This window comes from Durio zibethinus, chromosome 24 (assembly GCF_047325235.1).
Source record: "Durio zibethinus cultivar Kanyao isolate XHJ-2024 chromosome 24, ASM4732523v1, whole genome shotgun sequence".
Taxonomy (NCBI): Eukaryota; Viridiplantae; Streptophyta; class Magnoliopsida; order Malvales; family Malvaceae; genus Durio; species Durio zibethinus.
In genome coordinates, this window is record NC_143185.1 from 4,145,553 (window position 1) to 4,168,655 (window position 23,103).

A 23,103-nucleotide genomic window follows, 5' to 3' on the forward strand; every position below is an offset into this window, starting at 1 on the left:
ACTTAAAAAATTATCTTTGTCTTCACATAAAATTTTAAATTTAGTCTCTCTAATACAAAAAAATATTTTAAATTTTTTAAGAATTGTTTAGTTTTTTAAAAAATATTAAATTTTAAAAATATTTTAATTCCTCTAATATAAAAATATTTTTAAAAATATTTTTTATATGTAATTAATTATTAATAATATTATTATTATCATTTATGTAAATCAATTATAACATTAATAGTTTAAATTAATATATCAAAGTTAATATTGTTTTAATTAATTTAAATATATCATATAACAAAATTTATAATTAACCAAAGTATTGCGTAAAGCTGTATTTATAATGAAGCCAAAATAAATTATTAATAGAATGGCCATTCTATCCAACAAAATAAAATAAGAAATTCAAGCCTAAATTCCTACGATAGGTAATATCCTACTTATTTGGAGGATGAATTTTGAATCATAGCAAAATGAAAAAAATAAAATGACTAATTTGATAAATCAAAATATCAATATCATGTATAATAATGAAAACTTTCAATTTTTTTATCTCTCCGCAAAAAGAACTTATCTAAGTAATTATATTAAAGTAAATAATAAGGTTAATTTTAAAACTAATATAAATTGACTTTAGTAAATTATTTTAATGTATTTAAAATATTGAACTTAAATTTTATTATAAAAAATTATTTAAATAGGGTTTAATTTAAAGGAATAGAAAAGTTATTTTATGGATAAATTTACCCTTACGGGATTGAATTATAATTCTAATTCATTTAATAAATTAATAAAAAAATAGTTTAAGTAAAATTAGATAGTAACATATTTATATCATATATTGACAAATTTGTTATAGATTTTTAATAAATTTATTTAAATTTGTTATATGACCACAATATGCTATAATTATGATAGAAAATTGTGACAAAATTAATAACAAAATTTATATTTTATTTACGAAATGTAATAAAAAATAGTGACCAAATTAGTAATAATATTTTACAGTGGTAACAAAAAATTGTAATAGATTTAGTAATAATATATGAAAATTATAATAGAATAGTGTGATAAAATTTTCAATATTGTAACAGAATCTTATGACAAAATATTGTGACAGAATATTATGACAATTTTAAAGTTTAATATTTTTAAAAAACTAAAAAAATTTCTAAAAAATTCAATATATTTTTATATTAAAAGGATTAAATTCAAATTTTACGAGAGTATAAGGATTAAATTTTAAATTTTGTGCTAATACAAAAACTAAATTTTAAATTTTATGTAAGTGCAGAGATCATTTGCATAATTTAATAATTAATTTTATGAATCTTAATTGATATGTTAGCAAGTCAATGCCATGTTAGCAAAAGTCAATGAACACATCTTCAAGTCAATGGTTACATCAACATTTTTATAAAAGAAATTGATAAAATTAGTGATTAAATTGAAATTATCAAATTAAAATAGTACGAAAATTAAATTTATATGAATTATAATATAAAAAATAAATTTTAAATTTTCACAAAATATAAAATCTTTAACATAATTTAACCAAAAAATTCCAATAAGCATTACTATTGAGGAAATTTTAGCATTTTCTTTGGCATGATTTCCTAGAATCTCTTTGACTTATCTTCGGTATAATCACAAATTTTAGTTCTCAATAAATGAGCCTAATAATAAGCTTTGTTACACAAAATTAGGATAATAAAATAAAACTATCTACAAAGGAAATTTTTGGCTAAAATAACAAAAAAATCTTGAATGTTATCACTTTATTTAGATAAATCCTTATATTTTTATTATACAAAATAATCCTTAAACTTTAATTTCACCCAAATAAGCCTTTAATTTTTAATTTGTATCCAAATAAGCCATTAACATTTATTTTGTACCTAAATAAGCTCTTAATATAAATTAATTTTTGTTTAAAATAAGGTCTTATGGATACAAATCAAGAAATAAGAATTTATTTGAGTGTAACAAAAGTATAAGGGCTTATTTAAAAGATAAAATAGTTCAAAGACTTTTCTAATATTTTAACCGATACATTCATATATAAAAATCACTAAATAATTAACCAATAAATTAGAAAATAACTAAACAAATCCAATATAAATTAAATCAAACACACACATAATAAGATTTGCATCTAAAACCTCAAAATTCTAAGACATCTTCGTTACCACTAAAGCAAGCAAGGTTAGAAGCTAATTACTATTATTGAATGATTTTTATTTTTTAGAATAATTTACATTTAGGGAAGTACTCACTTTATACACATACACACGCGAAGGGAAGAACACTCACTTTACACACAGAATTTCACTTCATTCTTTGCTAAAAAAAAAAAAAAGAATTTCACTTCAGTCTTATTCCACACAATTAATTTCTACTGGCGTTAAAATTATTTAGTATCAATTAAAATTGATATAATGCAATTTGCAAGAGGTATGATTCCATTTTTTTTAAATGGTTTTAATTTTTGTTACTATGTGATTTATTTCTTAAATTATACAACTTTTTATAATTTGGTATCTATAGAAAAATTTCATGATTAAGTATCCAAGCTTGGTTTTCATCAAAATATTTTATCTCACATACTAATTCCATTAATGATAAATTTATGTGATATAAAAACCTAATAATATTATGACATATCATATATTTTTATTTATCAGTATTTGTCATGCTACTATTTTGACTAACGATATTAGTTAAAGGTACAAAATACAAAAAAATAAAAGGTATCTAATCATGAATTTTTTTCTATAGATATTAAATAATTAAAAGTAATATAGTTCAAGCATTAAATTACATATTAACTATTATTTGTATTTAATAATATAATTTATATAATACATTCTTCTTTGAAAGGTTAAAACCATTTTTAATATTAAAAAGCCTGATTTTTTTTTGCTAAGTAAATTATTGTTATTTAATGGTCTAGGTGTATTAAATTAATGATGAATAGTTTTTAGTCACATTGACTAAATAATTTGCTGTTTTTTCCAAAATTACAGACAACATTTGATTTCTTTCTTAATTTCCTCATTCATTTCTTTTTTTTTGAATTTTCATTTTCATTTTCCTTTCCTTTTATATCTTACCTTGACCATTATTTATATATCAGTCTTTGGACTCAACTTTTTATCAAAGCTTCGATTTAATTTAATTTAATTTTTCTATATATTTTTTTCAGCAATGGCTAGCCTTAAGAGTTTCTTTTCATTTCTCATTTTCATGGTCTATTTGGCTGCAGCCATGGGCAAGAGGCAAATACATTTTGGCAGTCAAAATATTGATACCAATTGGTATGATGCACATGCAACGTTCTATGGTGATATGGGTGGTAAAGAAACCATGGGTAAGTTTATCATTATATTTTTATACATGTATTTGCTACTATTAATTCTTTCATGACTAAATGCTACAATCTTTTATCATTAATATTTAGTTCAAACAATTTTAAACGTGATATGAATATATATATGTATATGAAATTGATATGATTTAAAATTTTAATAAATAAAACAAATATGTTTTGTATTTGATGTGTGGATATAAATTGTAATATAATAATTTTATATTTTAGACATGTTAAATATGAAATAAATAGATACAAATATATGAATTACTATTTTATTTAAATTAGATAATTGTTAAATTATATATGATCATTGTAGAAGGAGCTTGTGGATATGGTGATCTATTCAAACAAGGGTATGGACTCGAGACGACAGCCCTTAGCACAGCTCTATTTAACAATGGACTTACCTGTGGAGCTTGTTTTGAAATCAAGTGTGTGAATAACCCTCAATGGTGTTATCCAAATGCTGGTACCATCAAAGTGACTGCAACAAATTTTTGCCCTCCAAATTACTCAAAACCTGATGGAAACTGGTGCAATCCCCCATTAAAACACTTTGATCTATCAATGCCAATGTTTACAAAACTAGCACAATACAAAGCTGGAATCATCCCTGTCATGTACCGACGTGTCTTGTGTTCCAAGAAAGGTGGGGTTCAATTCCAGGTCCAGGGAAACCCGTACTGGACTGAGGTATTGATGTACAATGTTGGAGGTGCTGGTGATATTAAGGATGTGAAAATCAAGGGCTCAGGAACTGGGTGGATTCAGATGAGCCACAACTGGGGAGTGAATTGGCAGACTGGAACAATGCTAACAGGGCAGAGCTTATCATTTCAGGTGACTACCAGTGATGGGAAAATGGTGGAATTCGATAACGTGGCACCGGCTAATTGGCAGTTTGGTCAAACTTTTGATGGGAAAAAGAACTTCTAGGAAAATTTTCTTTACAATGTAGTGGTGGAATTCCTGCATTATGCATTACCTTTGAGCGTGCATGTTTTTTTATGCAAATTTGGGATGTGTTTTGGTGTTCCCTTTGTGGAACCAAAGCAAACCATTAGCAAAATTGTACCCCATTTTTACAAATTGACTTCCAACTGCATTTGATTCACTTTTGTATTGAGATCACTTCAAACCAAATCAAACCCCAACCATGAAACTCAAAAGTTGAACAGTTTCAATTCATTTTAATTAAGCATCACTCCAGGAACAACTTATTTTTGAACATGTGCAATTCATCATTATAAGATTTAATTTGGTTAAAAAGTAATTAAATAAAGGGCATGGAAATATTCATCGAGTAAATAAAAATATATATATGTTATAAAATATATAGTGATAAAATTGTATTGGTTAATATACTCAAACAAAAGCTTTGGTTGGAACCTAATGACTGTTTATGGCAACAATTGAGCAATTTTCATGTCTTCAGACTTCAAGTTTGCATTTTTCTCAATTCATCTGGGAATCGTACGTGTTATTAGCTACTAAGATGAAGTTTTTACCCCTACAGCGAAGCTCTTGTGTTGGGTGGATAATTGTCTATAGCAAAGATGGCACCTCTTAGCAAAGATGGCACCTCTTAGTTTTGGCCTTCGGGTTTCATTAAGCCAGCAACTTAATTCAAGACTATTGGAATGTTATTTGGGAATGGAGTGACCCACCAGGGCACTAAAGGGAGGTGATGCTGACACAATCCCGCCTATTTTGTTCATGATGTATGTTGGATCACCGGTCATCCTGCAAATCCTTGGTAGTCTTATTTTTTGGCAAAGAAAACACATACAAATAGGATAAAAGGGCCTTGTATGATTAACATGTAAACCTAACAATTTTAAATACAATAAAATTACATAGCAAATGATAAAAAAAAACGAAAACAATATGATTTAAAATTTTAACAAAAAAATTTCATAAAACAAAAAAAAATAATTTATGTTTAATGTGTTGATACAAATCTAATATGATAATTTTTGTATTTTATATGTATTTGATATAATACGAAAACAATACAGATACACAAATTATAATAAATCAAATCTATTAGCAGTGTTTCTTTTTTTCTGGTACATGAAAGGTTATAAGTACCTGAACCTTCGAACAAGCACCCATCAAAATCATCGGTAGTTTATTTATTAATAATTTAATTAATAATTATTTTTTGGATGGTCAAAATCATATGCTAATTAGTGTAACACAGCCTCTTTGTCATAAGCATACTGAGGTAAATGACTTGTATGCCCAAAACTGAGGCAAAGTAAGTCAAAAGCAGAAAAATTGCTACTATATTCAGTGCTTATCTGTATTGGCTTTGCCACTTACCAAACAAGCTGATATTGTCATTCAAAAGGATGATGAGATAAATACAGGAACTCTTCATATTTATTTATTACAATGAATAAAAAAAATCTGAACGTACAAAGTTATGAACATGCGAGAAAATGATGTCACTTGAGCCAGGAAGGCAAGGGAAGAGCATCCCCAATGAAAAGCACAGTGAAGGCTGAACATATTATTACATTTCCAGTTCATTTTCTTTCCTGTACCATCTACAAAAGCTTCTACCATTCATTTACAGTCAAGCATGTCAAATAGCCACAATACCTCTTCTTCGGAATTGGCAGCATCACCAAAGTCCATTTAAATGCCAAAAACATCAATCACACCATCGTTTCCATCTTCCACAAAAAGCAAAGAGATCCTTGCCCGGATTCCCGAAATGAAGGGATAGTTGGGAGAGAAGTCAAGGTAGTCGAAAGCTAGGGCCCTGGAAGCCGCATGATCTATATAATCAAACAGTGACTTATTAATTATGCAGGCAACCTTATTGTTGTCCTTCCGCCCCACAAGCACTGAAACACTCACAGTCTGGCTCCAAGGAACAGGGAACCTTGCGTCAACAGGTAAGGTCATCTTGTACTCAGGACACTCAAGATGAAACTTAAGCATGTTACAGATTCTAGCAGGTGGGATCTTGATTCCACTCTGGAGGACAGGGCCAGGGACAACTTCAGAGAAAATCAATTTATCTTCAGTCCAAACGTCAATGAAGAATTCCACATCAAATCATCAAAGGAAAGCCTTGGAGGAAGAAGAGTTCGCTGACGCTTCCGTTTATAAAGGGTTTGACACAGTTTGTAGTACGTTACAATAGGAGGGTTGGGCCGCGTGCAAATGGAAGGCCATCTCATTGCACATAAACATTTCCAAAAGTAATCATCTCTAGCTATGTGTCTCCATTGCTTGCAGACCACCATGCAAGCTGCAAGGTCTAGGCCATCCAATAAAGGAAAAACAACCTTCAAAGCTTCTTCACATGATATTTTCAGATTGCAAAATGACTATCAAAAGCCAAATGACAATTTACTCCGGCAAATTGCAATCATTTATAGCATCAACAGGTGTAAAGTAACTAATAGCTGATGGATTCCTGTTAAAGAGACAGAACTAAGTTTTAAATTCCAATGTATCTGTGGGTCACCATTAAGTTCAAAACAAAAAGGCTGCACAAATATCAAGCCGCAAGATATCAATATTATGAAAACAGAAAACAGCAACATGTAATGATGCATTTAACACAAAAGATAATATAAAAAAGGCATCCTAACCTCCTCCAAAACTAAAATATTCTTTCAGGCAACAAGGTATGTCCTAAACAAGTCCTTGAAAAAGATGATAAACACCAGTTTTTTTACCTCCCCAGGTTAGTAACTTGCATATTCTACTGGAAAACAATCCGATCAGGTCAATAACCTCTAAATACAAATGCAATTCGTACAAAGTCAACTTACATTGACACCATAACATAAATCTATGGTAGGAGAGCTTAACTCCAACTCTATTATATTACCTTTCATTCCCAACGGGCCATTTGAAATAACTTCAAAATTTCTGGTAATCTATCGCTAAACCCATGGTGAATTATAAATGGTTTGTGGAGATGCCAACTTTATGTTACCCAATGGAGAATTTGGTTTTTTTTTTGTATCTAAATGGAGATAATGATAGATATGACATTGTGGTTATTATTATTATTTTTAAATTAAAAAATAAAATTTTGTTTTTATTTTTTTTTAAATTACGAAAATAAAAATTATCCATACTTATTAAATACTTGTGAAGATAAAGATATATTTGAAATATCCAAGGTATAAGCACAGAAATGAATATAATATAAAAATTCAAAAATAAAAATGAAAAATACTTTATCCACTCTATACTCTATCAATTAACATCTCTAATTTATGGGCTTAATCCCAAATCAAACAAATTACATTTCAGATTCATTTAATTACAATAATAATATGTAATTTATAACATGTATTAAGGTTTGCCACATGTAATTCGGAGCATTGGGGCACTTATTAGACTGTTACAAATCTTTGTGAAGCCCAATTTGAAAAAAAAAAAAAAAAAGAAAAGCTAAATTTAGATCAATTAGGAAAGTTCCGTTTAACTCAAATCAAGAAAATTAAATTTATAGGCATTTGTACAAGTTCTTAGTTTGTGTAAAGAAACAAATACATTAAAAAAAAAAAACTTACAGCAATGCACCGTCAAATTATAAATGTTGGTTGATCATATATTTTATTATAATTTTATAATTTAAAATACTATTTTTTATTAGATTCCTTTGAATTTCATATTCAAAATTGCGATAAGATCAATTCTCCAATAGCTTGGAATCATAGTTGATTAGCCAAAAATATATATAGCTCTTTGAGAATTTATTACTTTAAAATTTTTAACATTTTATTTATCCCAATATCGCAGAACTTTTGATTCCAACAAATGATGACACCATAACTTCAATTTGGTTCATTGTTACAAATTAACAGTTGCAATTTGTTAGGATCATTCTAGGCTACTAGCTATATACGAAATCTTTGATTAAATCGGTTATCATATCTTGAGTTGCACAAAAAAGAATAATAATTTTTTCTTTTATCTGATGTACCAGTAAATCTAATAAGTATCGCTAAATTGAAAATTTTAGCATGATTACCTAGAATCTCTTTGACTTATCTTCAATGTAATCACAGATTTTGATCCTCAATAAATGAGCCTAATAATAATCTTTGATACACAAAATAAGGGTAATAAAATAAAACTATCTAGTAAGGAAATTTTTCGAAGTATTTTTTTAAGAAATAATAAGTATAAGAGAATTTATAATTATAATAAAGTATTACATTTATATATACAAAAACTATTAAACAATCAATCAACAAATTACAAAATAAATAAATAAATTCAACATAAAATTAAACCAAACTTCATATAGTGGGATTTAACTTAAAAACTTAAAGTTCTAAGACCTTTTCTTTATTAAATGATTTACAGAAAGAATTCTTGTTTTTAGAATAATTTACATTTAGGGAGGTGCTCACATTTTTTATTATAATATATATATGTGTGTGTATGTGTGTGTGTGAGAGAGAGAGAGCGAAAGGGAAGAACACTCACTATACACTAAGAATTTCACTTCATTCTTTGATTAAAAAAAAAAAGAATTTCACTTCGATCTTATTCCACACAATTAGTTTCTACTGGTGTCACACTATTTAGTATCAATTAGATTAATATATTGCAGTTTGCAAGGGGTATGATTCTATTTTTTTTTTTTTTGGTTAATGTGTGATTTAATTTTTGAACTGTATTATTTTCACTATCCAATATTAATAAAAAAAAATTATAATTAGGTATCCGAATTTTATTTTCTTCAAAGCATTTTATCCCACACTAATCTATTAATGATAAGCTAATGTGACAAAAAATATTTAATAATACCATGACACATCACATATTTTTATTGATCAATATTTACCATTTCAATATTTTGACAAGGGGACAAAATATTTGACGGAAACAAAATTTGGGTATCTAATCATGAATTATTTCTATAGGTATCAAATCATTAAAAGTAATATAGTTCAAGGGTCAAATTACATATTAGCTATTATTTGTATTTAATGATATAATTTATATAATACAATCTTCTTTGAAAGGTTAAACCCTAATATTAATGTCATAACGTCTAGATCCGGGGATCTATCGCTAGACATTGTCTTTTAGGAGTCGCCACCAATATTTTTTTGTCTAGGTGCGATTGGCCACCTATGGAATCTGTCCTTTTAGGGAACACCTAAGTTTAAGGGTCCCTAGAAGAATAGGTTCAGGTCTGCTAACCAGAACAGAGTTCGGGAGTTCGGTTACGTGTGAGGAAGGTTATAGCACCCTCACAACGCCCATCAAAAGATGGTACCAGCTTAAATTTGTGTTATCCAAAAGCCTTAAAATTTTACCAAGTAATTAATTATTGGAAATTTTTCTCAATTGACTCTAATATTTTTAGCAGAAAATTGAGAAAATTCCCTCACCTCAAGAGTATGCAAGAAAAACTACTGTTTCACTTACAGAGGCTCCGTCGTCGGATTATTTAAAGAAAAAAACAAAATCAAAATTAAGATAGAAAGGAAGGAAAGAATGATTTTTTTTTGTAGGGAAAATTGATACTTTCAACTTTTCCCCAAAAATATTTTTTGGAAATTTCGATTTTCAAGGAAAATTGATACTTTCAACTTTTCCTCAAAAACCTTTTTTTTTGAAAATTTATTTCTAAGGAAAATTGATACTTTCAACTTTTCCCCAAAATTGATACTTTCAACTTTTCCCCAAAAATATTTTTTTTTTGGAAATTTATTTTTCTTTTAAGGAAAATTGATACTTTCAACTTTTCCCTAAAAATATTTTTTTTTGGAAATTTATTTTTCTTTTAAGAAAAATTGATACTTTCAACTTTTCCCTAAAAATATTTTTTGGAAATTTATTTCTAAGGAAAATTGATACTTTCAACTTTTCCCTAAAAATATTTTTTTTGGAATTTTTTATTTTTATTTAAAGAAAATAAAATAATAAAAAATAAATAAAAAGAATATTACATAAACCTAATCTAATAAATAAAAAATAAAATAAACAAATAAACAAAGAAAGAAAGAAAAAAAAAAAAAAAACCTGGAGCGGCTCGGATCGGCTCGGCTCAAGGAAGAGAAAACGGCTCGGGGGGAGCGACTTGGCGGCTTGGCTCGGCTCGGCTAGGAGGGGGCTGGCACGCGCGGGTCAGAAAGCGGGTCGACGCCCGGGTCGGGTCGGGTTCGACAAAACGCGCGGATCCCCTGGTTAACTTAAAGCCCAAAACGACGTCGTTTTGGGAGGGTATAAAAGGCACATTCCTCCGTTTTTCAGCAGAACGCTCCTCCCCCTCTCTCTCTCTTCTTTCTTTTTCTCTCCCTTCTCTCTAGAAACTGAAGAACACCGGTGCTGGATTCTGGAAAATTTCGTCGGAATCTGGAAATTTCGTCGGAAGTTGGCCGGAAGATCGCCGGTTTCTGGGATTCTTCGTCGGAAACTGGGTTGGTCGCCGGAAACTTCAATGTTCTCCGGAATTGTTGCCGGAAAATTCAAATTTCGCCGGAATTTTTGCCGGAATCTGGAAATTTCCCAGAAATTCCCAGAAAAAAATCGAAAAATCTTCAAAAAATTTCTTTTAGCTCCCAGAACACTCCTAAACCCTTTTTTAGCTTTCTATGCGCCTCCTTGACTCTCAAATCAGTAGCTTTGCTCACTGTTTTTTGTGTCTTCATTCTGTTCCAGGAGGTGCTTTATATAGGGATTGATCAGGAGTTTCTGATCAATCCCAATTCCCCTTTGGACGGGAATTCAATCTTTGAATTCAGTCTGGACTCTTCTGATTGAATTCCCACTCCCAGTGGGATTCTTCAACTTTCAATCCTAGCCCTCCAAAATAAAAATCAAAATAAAAAAAAAACTAGATAATTAGAGAAGATAAATCAGCAGATATTATAGGATAAATAATAATAAAAAAATATATCAGATATATAATTAGATAAGTAAAAATACAAAAATGAATAAAATAAAAAAGATAAAAAAAAATATATATATACATAAATAATAAAATACACATAAATATTAACAAAAAAATAAATAAATATATACATATATTAATATATAATAATAATAATAAATAATACAATACATAAAATACAAAAGAAGAAGAAAAGAGAAAAAAAATACAAGATAAAATTGAATTGGGCTTACCCATTTGGGTCAGGCCCAATTGATCTGGGCCGGACCCAATTGGATGTCTACAGCTGCCCCTCTTTGCATATTTTCTGTGAAACAGAAATTGCGCAAAGACGTAGACACCCAATCAAGACTCAACTCAACATTTTTTGGTTTTTTTGTTTTTTTTTTGTTTTTTTGTTTTTTTTTTGTTTTTTTGTTTTTGTTTTTTTTTTTTTTTTACCAAAGCTCCTCTAAACAGAGGCACCACGACTTTTGGAAAGTAAATTGCTCCTCTAAACAGAGGTACCACGACTTTGGAAAGTAAATTGCTCCTCTAAACAGAGGCAACGAACTTGGAAAAGTAAATTGCTCCTCTAAACAGAGGCAATGAACTTTGAAAAGTAAATTGCTCCTCTAAACAGAGGTACCACGACTTTGGAAAAGTAAATTGCTCCTCTAAACAGAGGTACCACGACTTTGGAAAGTAAATTGCTCCTCTAAACAGAGGCAACGAACTTTGAAAAGTAAATTGCTCCTCTAAACAGAGGCAACGAACTTTGAAAAGTAAATTGCTCCTCTAAACAGAGGTAACGAACTTTGAAAAAGTAAATACTCCTAGACAATCATGTCCGAAGGAGTTGAAAGTTGTGTTTGAAGGGATTTCAGGAGATTATGCCCAAAGGTCTTATAAATCAACCCTGATACCAAGAGACATACTATTTCGAGGATTAGGAACTTACCTGACAAATTTTTTCTCAAACTTGCAAAGTCTTTTCATATCTGTCTTTTCCATGTGGGATGTTGGAACACCCCTGCTTCTTGAATTTGTACACTATACTTTCCTGAAAGTAGTGTATGCTATGCAAATGCATATGAATTTCAATGCATGCTATGCAAATGTTGGCCAATTAATTCCTGTTCAAATGTATGGTACTCAAGTTTCTCAAGCTCTTTTCTTCTTTCTTGGGTGTCAAGCCCTTTGATTCCTCAAGGATCCAATTGCACTGCTCTTCTAAGATCGAACTAGTGTAGCTCTCAATTTATCTTTTCCACTCACATTCTTCCTTGTTCAGTTTCTCAATACTTTGGAATAAGCTTCATCGATCGATCATCACTTGACCATCATTCAATGAATTTCTCAGCACTAACAAATTTCAAAACCAGTTTCATCCACTATCACTGGGTCCTTGTTTCAGCATCAACCATTCCAAAACAAACTCTGTCCACTGATTGTTCCCACCATTCGACCAATTCATCCTTGTACTCATCACTTGGTTGTATCACTTTTCAAGATTTGCCCCATCATATTCTCTATTTGGTCACATCATACATCCTTCTAAATCATCTCTTTTAGGTTTCTACCATTTCTTCATCATCTTAGATTTCTTTTCAAATGAATGTAAAATTCTTTTAAACACATATTCATTCATTCATTATCATTTCAATATAATGCAATCAAGCATTTTCTCAATTCATTCTAGGGGTGAAAAATAAGAGAACAGAAGGTGAATTATGGTAAAGATAATCAATGGAGATCTATTTTGGTAAAAAATAAATGGGAAAAGAAATAAATTGGATGTCATTGAGGTGAATGGTATGTCCAAATGATGAATATTCAGACAATTTTCAACATTAATCTAGGATTCTTTTTCAAAAACTCATTCCATTTACTGTTGAAGTCATCTTGAGCTTGGCGAACTCTGCCTCAGTCTTTGAAGGATCTTCAGATGTCTTTGATCTTTCATTCATGCGAGCCATTTGACCTGGAACCCTTTTTTTTTTTTTGGTACCAAAATCACCCTTTCAGGTTTTCAATTTGAATCTCTTTTTTTCATTTTTTTATTTTTTCATTTTTTTCATTTTTTCTTCTTTCTTTCTTTTTTTTTTTTTTTTTTTTTTTCATCATCTTTTTTTTCTCATTCTTCACCTATTATTGACATCCTTCATACATCAAACTTTTAAGGTAATGTAGCATGATTCCATTGCTTCATCATGAGCATGCCTTCGCTCAACATATGATCATTCAAGTTGAGTATTCACACTTGATCCAAATAAACTTTTCAAGGTTGTAATGTAGGTTAAGGTGAAGGGTCATAAAAAAATGGATATAATAGGCTCAAAACATGTATTAAAAAGGTTCAAGACCGAATGATCATTTGATGCAGCTTGGCATTTTGCCCCACATCGTTTCACTACTTTTTTTTTTCACACAAAGGATTCTCATTATTTTACCCCAAGTCATGTGTGGCATTTATTTTTTTTTTGCTTTTCTTTCTCTTTCCATTTTTGAGACCTTTTGTGAAATTTTTTTTCCAAAAATTACCCCCCAGTGTAGAGGGTGATCCTTGGTTAAGGTTCAAAAAAAAAGAAATCATAACAGGCTCAAAATGGTAGCAATAAATGGTTTTTCAAATGGTAAAAGAAAGATGACCATTTTTCATCTCAATTGTGAATACCTTTCTTGAACATCATCTATTGAACAAAGCTCATGAACTTGTATAAAAGATTGCACACCTTCAAGACATATCTATTTCACCTTCAGTAATAGCTTACTTTTTGCTCAAGTCATCTCCTCACATTAACGTGGATGAGTTCTCAAAATTAAATCTCAGAATTATTGTTATCATTGTCTAAATATTCATCATCTGAAATTTAAAAATGAAAATGTGAAGTTATGGAAGGTAACAAAGCATGGAGTAATAGTCAAGTGAAAAAGAAAAATGTAATGAAATGCATTGACTTGCCTTTATTAAAATGATAACAAGTGAAGTCATATTGCAAAAAAAAAAAAAAAATCTAACATTGTTTGAAAAGAAATCCCAAAATGACAGAAGAAACCTTCAATCAGCCTTATCTCCATTGACATCTTGCCCCTCAATTCATTGTGAATCTCCGAATCCTTTCTGTTCTTGACTTTCGCTCAGTACACTAACATTAGGTGCTGTTGCTTTTTCTTGATCAAAACTTACCATTCCATCATTGATCAACCATTGCACCTTATACTTTAAAGCAGTGTAATTTTTAGTAGAATGGCCAGTAATTCTATAATGGTAGTCACAACGGGCTGTAGGATCATACCACTTTGGATAGGGTGGTTTAAGTGGTTCCACATGGCTGGGGGCAATCAAGTGGCTATTATAGAGTTCTCGATATAACTCTGTATAAGTCATAGGGATTGGATCAAATACAAGTTTTTCTCGAGTAGTCCGTTGTTCTCGTGAGCCACTTGTTGGGTTAGTAGGACGAATTTGGGTTCTTGCAGGAGCTTGAATGTTGAGGCGGTAAGTGGATGAATAAGATGGTTGTGAAGCTAGCTGGTATGGGTAGGATGATGTATTATTCACAGCAGGATAGTATGGAGAGTAACCTTGGGATGGATAGGGTTGATAACCCCTGAATTGTTGTCTATCAAAGCTCACAGCCTGAGCTTCAGCTTCTTTCTTTTCTGATGTCTTCTTGGTTTCTCCTCCTCTCAACTTGCCATTTTTTATGGCACTTTCAATAATTTCTCCAGAGATTACCATGTCAGCAAAATTTTTTGTTGCATTTCCTATCATCTTTTCATAATAGGGAGGCTTTAAAGTGCTAACAAACAGCACTGTGGTCTTTTTTTCTGTCAGTGGAGGTTGTACCTGTGAAGTTATATCCCTCCATCTCTGGGCGTATTCTTTAAAAGACTCATTTGACTTTTTCTCCAGATTTTGCAAAGATAAACGATCAGGGGCCAAATCGATGATGTGTCGATATTGGCTGATGAAATCATGAGCCATATCGCTCAAGGAGCGAATGTGGGTTCTATCCAACTGAACATACCACCTGGCAGCAGAACCAGTAAGACTATCCTGGAAGACATGCATCAAGAGTTTTTCATCATGTGCATGAGCTGCCATCTTCCTGCAATACATGGTGATGTGGGTTTTAGGGCACTTTGTACCGTCATATTTTTCAAATTTCGGTACTTTGAACTTATAGGGGATAACCACATCAGGAACTAGGCAGAGCCCAGCAGCATCAACTGACCCATAACAGCTAAATCTTTTCACAGCCCGTAGCCTCTGCTCTAGCATGCTAATTTTAGAGCTTTCCTCAGCTTCCACCCTTATCTTTTCCTTCTCCTTCTCTTCTAGATCAGGAATTGGTTCTGCTGCCTTTTCAGTGAAGAGATGATTTATATAGCTATTATACTGCCCTGGGTTGAAAGCTGATGGCATTCCAGGACATGTTGGATATGCAAAATGTTGTGGTGGGACCTCTTGGGCAGACTGGGCTTGAGGTGGGCCAAAACCTGGAGGGTACAATGGGTCAGCCACTTCTTGCTGGCTTGTACTTCCTTCAACTCCTTTTCTTTTATTCATATTATTGAGAGCCTCCAGAATTTTGCTAAGTTCATTTTCAATCTTCTCCTGAGCTTTTTCTAGCTTTTCAAATCTATGAGAACTTTCCTCCTCCATTTGCCTTGCTCTGGATCTTGTGTTGTATGGATGAGCAAGGTTTTCGCTAGATGGAGCTATCCTCGGACCTTGAGTACCATACTTATGATTAGAAATGTTATGCTGTACCTTATGTATGATGCTTTGATACACAAATGAAATGTACATTTTTTGAATGAAATCTAGTATGAAATGAATGCAAATAATTATGTTGAAACATGTCATGAAAAGAATACAGATGCATACAATCAGACAAACAGCATAGTTAGTTCCGTGGGTGAAACGTAAGTGATGTTGATGCATAATGTCACATATGATAAAAATAATACACAAAGTTAAACAATCAAAATGATTAGACAAACACTCTTTTTGTGTCCTAATTTCAGGGTATATCTATCATTGGGTAGAAAGGGCTCTATCTTAGGTGTAGGCACTCTTAAGGTTTACTACATGCGGTTTTAAGGTCAAAGTCTAAAGGTTCTCAAATTGCTCCTTACATCCCTGTCCATCACAGACTAGTAAGGCACCCTAATCCTCACCCATTACAGGCTACAAGCGGAAAATGTTCAATTTGAGTGGGAGTATTTCGCTAGCCACTACGGAGGCATTAGACCTCACGAAAGTAATAGGTACTTTACTCCCTCCTAGAGGGACGGAGCTCGGGTGTAGAGCTCATGTTATGCATATGCACATGAATGATATAATTAACAAGGTAACTAAAACATGAATGAATAACAACACATATATACAACAAGGTTCAATTTCATTTGGCTTTTGGATAACACAAATTATTTGCTGGCCTGACTCTCAAGATCCCCAGCGGAGTCATCAAGCTGTCATAACGTCTAGATCCGGGGATCTATCGCTAGACATTGTCTTTTAGGAGTCGCCACCAATCTTTTTTGTCTAGGTGCGATTGGCCACCTATGAAATTTGTCCTTTTAGGGAACACCTAAGTTTAAGAGTCCCTAGAAAAATAGGTTCAGGTCTACTAACCAGAACAGAGTTCGGGAGTTCGGTTACGTGTGAGGAAGGTTATAGCACCCTCACAACGCCCAACAAAAGATGGTACCAGCTTAAATTTGTGTTATCCAAAAGCCTTAAAATTTTACCAAGTAATTAATTATTGGAAATTTTTCTCAATTGACTATAATATTTTTTGCAGAAAATTGAGAAAATTCCCTCACCTCAAGAGTATGCAAGAAAAACTACTGTTTCACTTACAGAGGCTCCGTCGTCGGATTATTTAAAGAAAAAAACAAAATCAAAATTAAGATAGAAAGGAAGGAAAGAATGATTTTTTTTTTAGGGAAAATTGATACTTTCAACTTTTCCCCAAAAATATTTTTTGGAAATTTCGATTTTCAAGGAAAATTGATACTTTCAACTTTTCCCCAAAATTGATACTTTCAACTTTTCCCCAAAAATATTTTTTTTTTGGAAATTTATTTTTCTTTTAAGGAAAATTGATACTTTCAACTTTTCCCTAAAAATATTTTTTTTGGAATTTTTTATTTTTATTTAAAGAAAATAAAATAATAAAAAATAAATAAAAAGAATATTACATAAACCTAATCTAATAAATAAAAAATAAAATAAACAAATAAACAAAGAAAGAAAGAAAAAAAAAAAACCTGGAGCGGCTCGGATCGCGGCTCGGCTCGGCTCGGCTCAAGGAAGAGAAAACGGCTCGGGAGGAGCGGCTTGGCGGCTTGGCTCGGCTCGGCTCGGCTCGGAGGGGGCTGGCACGCGCGGGTCAGAAAGCGGGTCGACGCCCGGGTCGGGTCGGGTTCGGCAAAACGCGCGGATCCCCTGGTTAACTTAAAGCCCAAAACGACGTCATTTTGGGAGGGTATAAAAGGCACCTTCCTCTGTTTTTCGACAGAACACTCCTCCCCCTCTCTCTCTCTCTTCTTCTTTTTTCTCTCCCTTCTCTCTAGAAACTGAAGAACACCGGTGCCGGATTCTGGAAAATTTCGCCGGAATCTGGAAATTTCATCGGAAGTTGGCCGGAAGATCGTCGGTTTCTGGGATTCTTCGTCGAAAACTGGGTGGTCGCCGGAAACTTCAATGTTCACCGGAATTGTTGCCGAAAAATTCAAATTTCGCAGGAATTTTTGCCGGAATCTGGAAATTTCCCAGAAATTCCCAGAAAAAAAAATCAAAAAATCTTCAAAAAATTTCTTTTAGCTCCCAAAACACTCCTAAACCCTTTTTTAGCTTCCTATGCGCCTCCTTTACTCTCAAATCAGTAGCTTTGCTCACTGTTTTCTGTGTCTTCATTATGTTCCAGGAGGTGCTTTATATAGGGATTGATCAGGAGTTTCTGATCAATCCCAATTCCCTTTTGGACGGGAATTCAATCTTTGAATCCAGTCTGGACTCTTCTGATTGAATTCTCACTCCCAGTGGGATCTTCAACTTTCAATCCTAGCCCTCCAAAATAAAAATCAAAATAAAAAAAAACTAGATAATTAGAGAAGATAAATCAGCAGATATTATAGGATAAATAATAATAAAAAAATATATCAGATATATAATTAGATAAGTAAAAATACAAAAATGAATAAAATAAAAAAGATAAAAAAAAATATATATATATACATAAATAATAAAATACACATAAATATTAACAATAAATAAATAAATAAATACATATATTAATACATAATAATAATAATAAATAATACAGTACATAAAATACAAAAGAAGAAGAAAAGAGAAAAAAAAATATAAGATAAAATTGAATTGGGCTTACCCATTTGGACCAGACCCAATTGATCTGGGCCGGACCCAATTGGGTGTCTACAATTAAAAAGCCTTATTTTTTTTGTTAAGTAAACTATTGTTATTTAATGGCCTAGGTGTATCTTATATAAATATATAAAAGCCAAAACATTTGGTGAAAAGGGAAAATGTCCAATGTGGATGGCCTATATTATTGACATGCAGACGATATTAAGAAATCATCATATGTCCTGTATTTTATTTTATTTGAATTATTTTTAAAAAATATTAAATTAATTATTTTGATTTTTTATTATTATTTACTTTAAATCACTCTTAATTAAATTCATATTGAAAGTAATAAATCTTTAATTGCTATTATCATAGAATAATTTTGTATTCTCTTTTTTCAATTATAATATTCAACTCTTAAATTATATTTGTGTAAAAAATAAGTTTCACTTTCCAAATTTTTAATCTATTGACCTATTATTTACTTGACCTTTTAAGCTATGTATAAGTTTAATATGTATATATATTGGTTTTAAAAATGATTAATAGATGATCAAATCAATTAAAATTAATTTTGGAATATATAAAATAAATTTAATTTTATTATCATTATTACACTAATTTCAAGATCCTTATTTTTTCATTTCTCCCAAATAGATTAAATACATAATATGTTTGATTATACTAATTGTTAAGCATAAATTACTCTTAATTTAAAACACTATTACTAATCTTGTTTTGGTTCTTAAATTCATTTTAGTCAATTAGACATTCAAAATTTACAGATTATCCCATAAATTATTTTTAAGACCCATCCTATAAATAAATGTGGTTTGGAATGCTTAAGAAAGAAATTACATCCCTACAATATTTTTTTCTCATTTTCGTGATATTCTTTTTATCATGCAGTAAACCTAACTTGGGTTCCTTTTTTTTTTTTTTTTTTTGTTTGTGATTTTATATTATGTTTGATTTTGTATTATTTTGGGTATTGGTTTTTTTTTTTTTTGTGTTAAGATCTTTTAGATTAATTCATCATCATAGTTGTATAATGATTTTTTTTTAAAGTCATTTTTAAAAGAAATTCCCTTTATATAATTTGTTTGGGTTCCAAGAAAATTAAGTAAAAGTTCTTGAAATTTTAATATTTTGGATTTCTTTTTATGTTTTGGCTATTATTATTAGTTCTATTATAGTTTATATAATCATAGAATAATTTTGTATTCTCTTTCTTCAATTATAATATTCATCTTTTAAATTACATTTGTGTAAAAAAAATTTTCACTTTCCAATTATTTAATCTATTGACCTATTTATTTACTTGACTTTTTCACCTATGTATAAGTTTAATATGTATATATATTGATTATAAAATGATTAATAGATGATCAAATCAATTAAAATTAATTTTAGAATATATCAAATAAAATGAATTTTATTATCATTATTACACTAATTTCAAGATCCTTATTTTTTCATTTCTCCCAAATAGATTAAATACATAATATGTTTGGTTATTCTAATTGTCAAGTATAAATTACTCTTAATTTAAAATATTATTACTAATCTTGATTTGGTTCTTAAATTCATTTTAGTCAATTAGACATTCAAAATTTACAAATCATCCCATAATTATTTTTAAGATCCATCCTATAAATAAATGTGTTTTGGGATGTTTAAGAAAGAAATTACATTCCTATAATATTTTTTCTCATTGTCGTGATATTCTTTTTATCATGCAGTAAACCAAAATTGGGTTCTTTTTTTTTTTTTTTTGTGATGTTAAATTTTAATACTTTTAATATGAATTGAATTAAGAGTGATTTAAAATCAATAATAAAAATATAAATATAATCAATTTAGTTTTTTAAATTATATTTGCTTTATATATTTATTCATAAAATATATTAATTTCTGGATATTATATTTAATCAAATACAAATATATCAAATAATTGATTAGACAATCAACTATTTTATAATTATAACTGTAGTATTTATTAATTTATTAATTATATATTGATTGATTTAATTTTTCAAATAAAGAAAATTTTAAAATTTTAATATTTTTAATATGAATTGAATTAAGAGTGATTTAAGGTTAATAATAAAAACATAAATATAATCAATTTAGTGTTTTGAATTATTTTTAAATTAAAAACATATTAAATAAAATAAAATACATTTATTAGATGTTATGTGGTGATTTTTAAGACTGTTCACATGTTAATATTTTCACATAGAATTTTTTTTTTTTCCAAAAACTTTGGCTTTTATATATTTATATAAGATTTGAGAAAAGTTAAATCCAAATGTGAGCTTTTATTATTTTTAATATATTGGAATATACAGTAACAAAGAAAAGTTAAGGATACATAATAAATTATTAAGTTAAATATATATCGAGGTTGATAAGTTTAATTTTTTATGATAATACTAACAACATATTTTATCATTAAAAAATTTTTTGTCAAAATTATAAAATATAACGTTTTTCAAAATAAAATAGGTTGATACTTTTTGATAAATAACACTCTAATTTTTAAATACCTGTATATATAATAAAAAATTATCTAATTTTGTGATTGATCTATCTTTTTTACATGTGGATGATCTAATTTAGTATCACATGTCTTTTGATTAGTACATTTTATTTGATTTAATACATATTTATTTTAAAATAATTTTGACTAAATTAATTATAGTTATTTTTTTTAATTATCCATTACATTTAACTTTTAATGATATTATAAATTTTGGCTTAAATTTAGTAAATATTTCTAATTATTAACCCAAAAGAATATATAAATAAAAATTTAATTACAAATTCTAATAAAAAAGAAATTTACTACTCATGTATTTAAATATTTGTATGCATAATGATATCTCAATCAAAATTTTCATTGATTCTATTTTCATTACCTTTTATTTTAAAGGTGCTTAGAGATTAAATGAGCATTACTACTAATTCTAATCTTTTTTGTTCGAATCTTTTTGATGTAATTACTCCCATATATTATTATTGTTAATAAATTATTAGTATTTAAAATTTTTATTTTTTATTTAAAAAATTATTATAAATTAAAATTATCACCTATATATTATATATAACATTATGCTATGCTCAGGTAAGCAAACAACTATAATATTCATTATATATAACATTATTAACTTTAAAAAAATTGTATGAGTAAAATATTGAAAGATTTATATTGGCATACTAAATACATGAATATATTTAACATGCTCATTTTTTTTTATAACGTTGGAAAGTTAAGTTTTAATTTCTATCAAATATTTAAAAATATTATGTAATTTCAAAATTTTAAGGTCAAGAAAATTGCTATTGTTTTCAATTCAAGAAATTAATTATCAAATATTACTTATTTGAACATTTAAAGTTTTAGATTTGTGTTATGAATGGGGAATAGTAAAATTCAATTCGCATAATATTTTTTTGAAAGAACATTTGTATTTATATTATTATCAAGAAGCATTATTGTAAATGTATTAAAAAGTTACTATTATTAACTGTCTAATATAATAAGCATTATAAATTTTGAATTCTTGTCTAATATGTTGTCTTTTTTTTTTTAAATAAAATCTTCCCTAATTTAATTATATCATTATTGTCAACTCATTAAATGGGTCATTTTTATTTTTTATTTACTACATTAAATTTCATTTAATTTTTCATAAGTAATAAGAAAATGTGGAAATAGATTCATGAGTAATTAGCCTTTTATTTAGTTTCTTTTTTTTTATCTATATTATTTATCAAATTAATTGTAACTTATTCATATAAGGTAAAATTTTCATGTATATTTAAAATGCAATAAATGTAATTAATTTAGTCTAATTAATTATTATTTTTAGTCTAATAATTATTTTTTAAGTAATAAAAATATTACTATAAAAAATAATAAAAATGTTTTAAATAAATAAAATACATTTATTAGAGAACACATTGTGATTTTTAAACCTATCCATATGTCAAAAATGTAAACTATCCACATTGGACTATTTGCTTTTTTATCAAAGGCTCTCACTTTTATAGATTTATAAAAGATTTGGATTAATAATTATATGCAAGTAAGTTATTATTATAAATCTAACAAATAAGTTTTTTTTTTAAAGAATAAATAACTTATCTTAAATTAAAATAAAAAAAATGCAAAATTAATAAAGTAATCTTGAGTAAATTCAAAAATTTTCTATAAGATACATTCACTTTCTTTTCTTTAACAATATTACTCATTGAATATTTTAAAAGTTTTATTTTCTTAGATATTACTTGGTTATATGTATATATAAAATTTATATTTTTTATTAAGTATGTTATTTTCATATATAATTATATATATAAAAATAATAATCTGTGTATTGCACAGGTTGCAAACTAGTTAAAATTAATAAATGAATAGTTTTACTCACATTGACTAAAAACAAGAATTAGAGAGAAGACATGAATGAATAATTTGCTGTT

General features: G+C 28.8%; 1 protein-coding gene and 1 pseudogene across 1 annotated transcript; one reads left to right on the forward strand and one right to left on the reverse strand.

Annotated features, from left to right (window-relative positions):
* Positions 1 to 3,195: 3,195 nt before the first annotated feature.
* On the forward strand, positions 3,196 to 4,471 carry LOC111316740 (expansin-A25-like). The gene is made up of 2 exons (XM_022918835.2): positions 3,196 to 3,358; positions 3,678 to 4,471. Exons 1-2 carry the CDS (start codon positions 3,196 to 3,198, stop codon positions 4,295 to 4,297), a joined length of 783 nt encoding a protein of 260 aa, XP_022774570.2. The 3' UTR covers positions 4,298 to 4,471.
* Positions 4,472 to 5,533: 1,062 nt separating this feature from the next.
* LOC111316317 (F-box protein At5g39250 pseudogene) lies at positions 5,534 to 7,221 on the reverse strand (annotated as a pseudogene).
* Positions 7,222 to 23,103: the final 15,882 nt, after the last annotated feature.

Bases quoted from the DNA above. Each gene is read 5' to 3' on its own strand.
- LOC111316740 (XM_022918835.2), top strand. From the start codon at position 3,196: ATGGCTAGCCTTAAGAGTTTCTTTTCATTTCTCATTTTCATGGTCTAT. The intron at 3,359-3,677 runs GTAAGTTTATCA...TGATCATTGTAG, and splicing joins GGGTGGTAAAGAAACCATGG to AAGGAGCTTGTGGATATGGT.